The sequence below is a fragment of the Anarrhichthys ocellatus genome, unplaced genomic scaffold, assembly GCF_004355925.1.
Source record: "Anarrhichthys ocellatus isolate YVR2014 unplaced genomic scaffold, GSC_Weel_1.0 scaffold2, whole genome shotgun sequence".
Classification (NCBI taxonomy): Eukaryota; Metazoa; Chordata; class Actinopteri; order Perciformes; family Anarhichadidae; genus Anarrhichthys; species Anarrhichthys ocellatus.
In genome coordinates, this window is record NW_022280032.1 from 4,848,511 (window position 1) to 4,855,921 (window position 7,411).

General features: G+C 42.6%; 1 protein-coding gene across 1 annotated transcript; it reads right to left on the reverse strand.

Annotated features, from left to right (window-relative positions):
• Positions 1-1,040: 1,040 nt before the first annotated feature.
• Positions 1,041-7,005, reverse strand: ppp1r3ab (protein phosphatase 1, regulatory subunit 3Ab). Its single transcript, XM_031868702.1, is given in 6 exon segments — positions 1,041-3,401; positions 3,474-4,680; positions 5,391-5,488; positions 5,598-5,665; positions 6,115-6,972; positions 6,974-7,005. Coding segments are annotated over 6 exon segments (4,182 nt in total). The 3' UTR covers positions 1,041-1,482.
• Positions 7,006-7,411: the final 406 nt, after the last annotated feature.

Here is a 7,411-nt window from a genome sequence, read left to right on the forward strand (position 1 = left end):
TACATTACTGCAGCTGTGCTCAGCTCAAAACAAAGCTAAAAGCCAAAGTTGAAATAGGGAGCAGGAACTACTTGCTATCAGTACAAGTGACCTGGTTTGTCATTATGTTCCTTCATACTAAGACACAACAACCCAACTAAAACCACTGAACATTGAAAGCTGTCTGAAGAGTTCTCTGCCTAACTGGATTTATTGTGGACTGACACTAAAGACGGTACTTTAGAAATGCACATGGATCGGGCTCGAGGTTTGTTCTTTATTTGGATCAACTTTGTCAACTTTCCCGAAGAAAAGATAAGAAAAGGAAGTATTAACCCTCAAAAACTATATTGACTTCTACTCTGTTCCAGGATCTGTTTGTTAATGCGTAAATATTGATTTTCAGACAACACTTTGAAAACCCTGAACATAGCATCCAAACAGTATGAAAATACAGGTTAATACCTCTTATGGTCAGCTCGATGCCAAACATATTTCAAGACTGATAAGTGGTGATAACGAGGCAGCTGATTTGTAGCAGAATGCAGAATGCAGCCCCTGAACATTTCAACACACTGAAAACACAAACAAGAATCCAAACTGTCAGGTCTGAATCCGGTTTCTGTGTTCTTGTAGAGTTTCAGGGTATGACTGCAGATCTCTGACAGAACATACCTCATGGCATTCATATTTCCTTTTGAAAAGCACTGATTATGGGTTTGATTGTCAGTAACTTTTAGAGCAATTCAAATCTATTCCAAGTATATTAGCATTGCTGTTTATTTGTTAGTGAGTAAATCTAAGTGCAGTCCGGTTTATTTTAGAAAACTCTTATGCGTATTTGAAGACAAAATCAGTCTCTTAGCTGCTTTTCACTGATAAATGAACCCAGTTTTTAGCCACGTAGACTAAAATATCTCAACATCTACCAGATATAATGCCATGACATTTTCATAAGAATATGTTAGAATGCCAGCAAGCTAAACAAAGATGGTTGTGTGCACTCTGAGCTGGCTACTATCAGTACTGTGAACTAATAAAAAGCCATTGTCCAAATTGAATCATTTGTCTCGTACAATTTATTCATTCCAGGCTTATGAAAACTAAATGTACCCTACACAGACACAGTGATCTATAAGTGGCATCCACACACACGGCACACTGATTGCTTTTTGCACCTCAAGAATGCATTAACGTTCTGCAGAACTGATCAGTGTGAGCAATGGTCCACAGCCTGCAGTCTGAGTCGATGCTAAGCTTTATGTACAGTAAAGAATAAAGAAAATTGGTTCATACTCTTGACAACAGAGAGTTAGCATCCTCCCATAGGGAATATACAGCATTTATTCTGATATGTGTCATATTTACTTTAAATTAATGCCCATTGTTATTCACTTCTGTACGCTTTATCTTCTTCTATTTAGACCATTATAGGTCTTGTTCATATATCTTCAGATAAAGGGAAATATCAAATGACGGTATGATAGTATTACAGTTTAAGGTTTAATTCATCCTATTCTGTTTTTTTTGTTGTTGCTTTGTCTGCCTCTCTCCTTGACAGTAGAGCCAAACCACTGATATCAAGTAGAGCCCCAAACAGGCAAGAAAATCATACCGGTAGGCCACCACTAAAAATACCACTAACAAGGTGGCGTACAACAATGTTTTTGAGATATTGCTGCAGGAAAAAGTCTCTTTCCACCATGAACCACTTCTATCGATGCTCTCCTGTCCACTTGACGCTGGCAGAGCTGTGGGTTGGACGTCTGCTGTCTCCACGTCCTCGTGAGTGTCCAGAAGGCGGCCGGTGTGTTGTTCCTCATCCTGAGACTCACTGATGGATGGCATGGGTGTGGGCAGCATTTTGCCTCTGCTTACAGAGGGCCTTAATTTGCCCTCACCAAAACCTGTGTCCTTGTTCCTGTCCGTCTCGGCCTGTGCCCCGGTGTGCACGGCCCTGAGGCAGTGCATGTACAACTCCACCTCGTCATCTGAGTCGGACTCTGCTGAAGCGCTGTCGTGGCTCGTTTGATCGTTTTTAGGTTCATCCGTGAAAATGAACGAACCTCCCTCTGCAGCAACGGATTCGTTGTCATCTCCCGCAGCTTTTGTGAGGTCATGTGTAACAGCCTCCTTGCTTTGGAAAGCTTCCTCTTTGTACAGATGAATTTCAGTTGGGATGTGTCCATTTTCTCCGTCAATTACTCTCTTGTCCTGCACATTGTTCACCGGAGCAGATAAACCATCCCCGAGCTTTTGTGTAATGTCTAACCTTACTTCAAAGCACCCCGCTTCATTTTGCCCGTCCTCTATCGCCACGCTCTCTGACTCTGCATCGATGATCTCTGACTCTCCCGTTTCAACAACAAAAATGTCCTCCTCGTAATCTGGATTCTCCTCTTCTTCGTTTACCTCCCTTGGTTTTACCTGATCCTCCCACTCCACACCTGCTTCATCATCATCGCTCAGGTCTATTTCTATTTCTTCCTCTCCCTCTATATCCTCTTCATTTTGGACATTTGTCTTTTCAGTATCAACGTCATGTATGTCTGCAAAGTGTTTTGCTTTCTCCAGCTCAGTCTCCTCTTGTTTTTCTATTTTCTCTTCTTCAATCTCCTCAGCTAGATCTTCTTCTCCAGCTTCATTTGTGTCTTGGACATATTCTAATTCTTTTGCAACTTCTTCCCCATCTTTTCCTGCCATAATCTCCCCAATTTCCTGTCCAATCTTCTGCTTGCCCTCTGAAACATCTACATCCTCAGCCTTGTTCTTTTCCTCTCTTGCAGCTTTAATGTCCCAAACCATTTTGTCCTCTTTTTCCGCCTCTGTTGCATCTTTGTTTTCTAATGCTGTCTCTCTCCCTGCATCCTCCAACTGTCCTTGGTCTTTCCCCACTGTTTTTAAAATTATTGCATCACTTTCCTCTTCATCGGTTAATATGTTTTGCTCCTCTTCTTCAACCATAATTTCCCAGTTTACGTCAGTCGTGTCTGCTAAACAAAAATCCTCCTGTTTTGCGACAGTAGCTTCTATTTCATGATGCTCTCTGTTTTGTGCGTCCTCATCTTTGAGGTCCACACACATGTCACCATGCATGTGTTTATTAATCGTTGCTTTTGCCGTTGCCTCAACTACCTCACCAATTATCTCTTTTTCGGCTGAGTGTTTTGTTCCGTCTTTCGGCGAGTTGTTCCCTACTTTATTTCCTTCTTCCACATTAATAGTTTCAAGAGATATCTCCGGTGCTGTGACATCCTTTTCCTCCACAATTTCAAAACAAGTAACGTAACTAATCTCAGTTTCTTCCGTAGCTGAATTATTCATGTGTTTAGGATTAAAATCATGTAAAGCTTCAAATGCTTTATCCTCCTCTGAAATGGCAGTGGTTGTTGATATAGTTACTGTTTCGCAAACGTCATCCTCTTTGTTTGATTCACGTACAAGCTTACAGTCGTCTGCTCCCCTACCGCTGGTCTGTTGGTCTGTCTCGTCACTAACACGCCCTGATACACTCTTAGAAGGTTGAAGTGACATAAATGATGACATGACTTCTTGTGTTTCACTGTCTGCAGGTGTTTCATCTAGATTCGTCTTAGTTTGTGTACATGTATGCTCTTGCAGTTTGGGGTCATGGGTTAGATTGTCTTCCTGTGCTTCTCCCTGGAGATGTAAACTCTCAGCGGGTTTTTGTGGATTCAACGAATCTGTATTTAAAATGTTTGCAGTATGTGAATGTACTACCGTGTCTCCAGAAATAGTTTTAGGAACCTCAGATGTATTTGTTCGTCTCTGATCTGAATGTGTAATATCATCTGTATCCCGCAGAGTTTCTGTTTTGTCTGGGATGTTGTTTGCTGTCACGCTCAAACTTGTTTCTTCTTTTCCCATAGGAGGACTATTTGTAACTAAGCATCCTTGCGGACCCTTAATCACATGTCCCTCGCCCTCGTTACCTCTCGCATCTGTTTTACCAGTGCAGCTAGTCTGTCTTCTTTCAGTGTGAGGGTATCTTAAGTCTCCAGCATGCAATGTAGCCTGTACTGGATTTCCCCAATCACTTTCATTTCCTACTCTGCCAAACACCTGATGGTACAACGGAGCCACCACAATTCCAAATGTGAAGCTGTTGGTCTGGCTATCAAGGCTTTCACTGCTCCCTTCTGAACTATCACTGCCAGCTGGTTGAGCTGCAGTGTTGCCAATACATTCATGACTCGTGCCTTGCCTCTGACTGTTTTCCTCTGCTTTCGAGACAGACTTGTTGATATTTTGACATTCTGCAGAAGCAGGCTCATCATTTGATGGGTTGTCTGGGATAACTGCGGCTCTCTCACCTCCTGTTAATGTGGCCGAGTCAGCCAAATTGATGCTCTCAGATTTCTCCGTCTCGCTGTCAGACGTGTGGTTGTGTGATGGTGATGTATCATGTGGAACATCAATGAGAGGTTCGCTGCATGTCTCCAGAGATTCAGAAACAAAAGGAGAACTTCCTGATTTACTGCTCCCCTCAGGAAATGATTGCACATCTGAGTGATTTTGCTCGGGGGTTTCTTCTTGAGCTGCCAGGTTTGCCTCTGGAGGGGATTCATCTCTTTCAGTTTCATCCGCTCCTCCATCTCTCTGAGAAAAGTAGTCCCTCACCCGAGCTATCCGTGCAGCCTTTCTGCAACTTCTTTGGCTGCTGTTCCGTCTGCTCTCGGTCTGTCCATCAACAACAGAGATAGATTAATTTCAGTTTGCTCACACAACAGTTGCTGTTTTAAGAAAAGGGAGTGGGGATTTAAAGTTGCATCTCACACAGAAACGTGCTCGGATTCAATAATATCCTTGACTGCATTTTTGATTAAATACAAAAGGATAAACGATTAAGATAGTGTTAAAATAGCCTGCATGACAAAATAGAACTCACTAAAGAAGCGCAAACAGCATGCACTGAGTGTCCTTTAGCTGCACAGGACATTATGTCACTGGTGTCACTCAAGTCCTGGTCATGTGATATTCTCTCAGAAAGTGCACCGGGGGGGTTCATGTCAAGTTTTCTGTTCCTCCTGTACCTCATAGACATCGTGGTGTCTTTAAGCTTGCGTTCATAGGCAACAATACATCAAACCTGGCAAATCAAGTTTGAAAATAAGAGATTGTTTAATCACTGAAAAAGGATCTGTAGTGTCTGATGAGAAAGATTTAGGATTTCAGAACAATTAGATCTCACGGAACTTCAGTCAGTCTAGTATTCTGCTATCTTAACCTGCAAATACACTTGAGTTGCAAGCACACATTTACTGAATTGGAGTTTAAATCTATATTTGGCTATAGTCCAAAGGCAAATCATAAAATGTATTAGTAAACTGGACTGTTGTCCACAGAAATAAACAGAAATGTGGAGTATTTGTGTTTTTCTTTTTACTTGCCAGTAATTTCTGTCGATCCTCCTCTGAAGTTCCTGACTGGCCGTCGGAGATTTGCTCGGCTTTCATGGTGTCCGCTATCTCTCCATGCTTTGACACATCTAGAGAAAAGAGCTATTTCTATTTATACTGAGGCTGCACTATTTACAGTGTCTTTTTACATTCCCCAATTGTATTCTTAATTTCACAATCAGCAGAATAAATATTCACCTGTTGAAATGTTCTCCTGAGATGAAGCTTCCGTTGCAAAAATGTTTTCCACAGTGGAGAAGCTCTGACTGTGAATCATTGGAATTGTGATCAGTCAGACTTTTATGTGACAACAATGTTGAGGTACTGTAATCCTTTTGATAAAAAAAAAACATTTCAAATAGTTTTGCAAGAGGTGATAATTCATAATGGATTTTAAAAACCTTTGTCTATTTTCTTGTCACAAATTGGTTGGATTGGTTGCACATCCCCTGCACCTCACCACATTTGGTCAATCCACCATTCAGCAATAACATAAAGGATCTTTGCACCAGTTCAAACGTAAAGAAAATACAGAACTCACGTAGTCTACACCTAGATGAACCTTAAGGCCCAACAGCTTTCATACAAGAATAATGAGAACAATTAGTCAGGCTACTATATCAGTTTTACCAGTAGCCAATATTTTTTCTGATCGTAAGGCAAAATCGTATTGAGCTTTAAAAATACTGATCAGTGAAACACTTTATATCCTCACCTGACAGTCTTAAGGCAGCTTTTCTTGTTCAATCTTTCCTTCTGTGGCATTTCTTTCCTCTCCTTCATTCTCCGGTGACAGAACAGCACGTAGTTCCTGTCGTTATTGTTGGCCCAGAATGTGCCCACCGAAGTCTCATATCGCAGACAAAAGTCAACTCTGGCTCCCTGCTCTCCGAACGGGGGCACCAGGGTGAGCTTAAACGAGAAACGGTCCGTCAGACTGTCACTGGTACCGGGCATGTACTCTGCCAGGAGGTCAAAGTGGCTTGACCAGGTGTCCAAAGTGGTTCGGACGTATACCGCTTTGTTGAAGGAGATGTTGAGGACACGGATCACTCCTTTCAGTATCGTGGTCCCCGGAAGTAGCTCGATGGTCTCCAGTTCCATTTTCTGCTCCCGGACTCTGACAAACAGCTCCTCGGTAGACAACGGAAGGGAGAAAGTGAGAGGAGATAGGAAGTATACCTCTGCATCTGTACCTTCGCCCACAGAAGAGTCACATTGGGGCAGCTTGGGTACATCCCAAGTGTCAAACTCCTTCACATGCACCAAACTGAGGCCCTTGACGTCTGCAAAGGACACTCTCCTGGAGGCAGACATGGGCGGCCCAGGCTCCGAGTCCTCGTCACTGTCAGAGCTCCTTCTCCGAGGGCGAGGAGAAGATTTGGGCCTGATGCCGATCACCACGTCACACTCATCGTCGTCCACTTCCAGGGGGCTGAGGCCTGGCACTCCTAAGAGGTTACAGGCCCCAGAAGGCCCTGGTTGTCCCACAAACTCCATGGAGCTCTCTGTAGGAGAGTCAGCGGGAAGTGAACTGCAATGCGTCTGCTTCTGGCAACTGACATTTAACATGACTTAACAGATGGAGTCGAGTTACAGATGACATTGTTGCAAGGGCCAACACTATAAATAGGCCAGAGGGGACTTAAACTATGTACAGTGGATCTAAGTTCAAGAAGAGAAAATATCATCCAATTGCCTCTTTGAGGAAGAGAGTTTGTGTGATATAATCTACGATATAGATTGATAATCATCTAATTATCTTACAGCAAAACAACTCCAACATCGAAACGTTTTGTGGACATTGTTCTTATGTAAATGTATGCCTGATAGTATGAAAGAAACAACCATTCCACAGAAGCGCATTCTTTTATGTGCTTATAACATATCAAGATGTATCTTGTGTTTGTACTATTTCCTTTGTTTAACTCACACAGCTGTGACAAAGTGGCATGCCCAGCTCCAGCCATGACCAAAGCGGTTAGTCCTTAATCTTACTGAGCAAATAACAT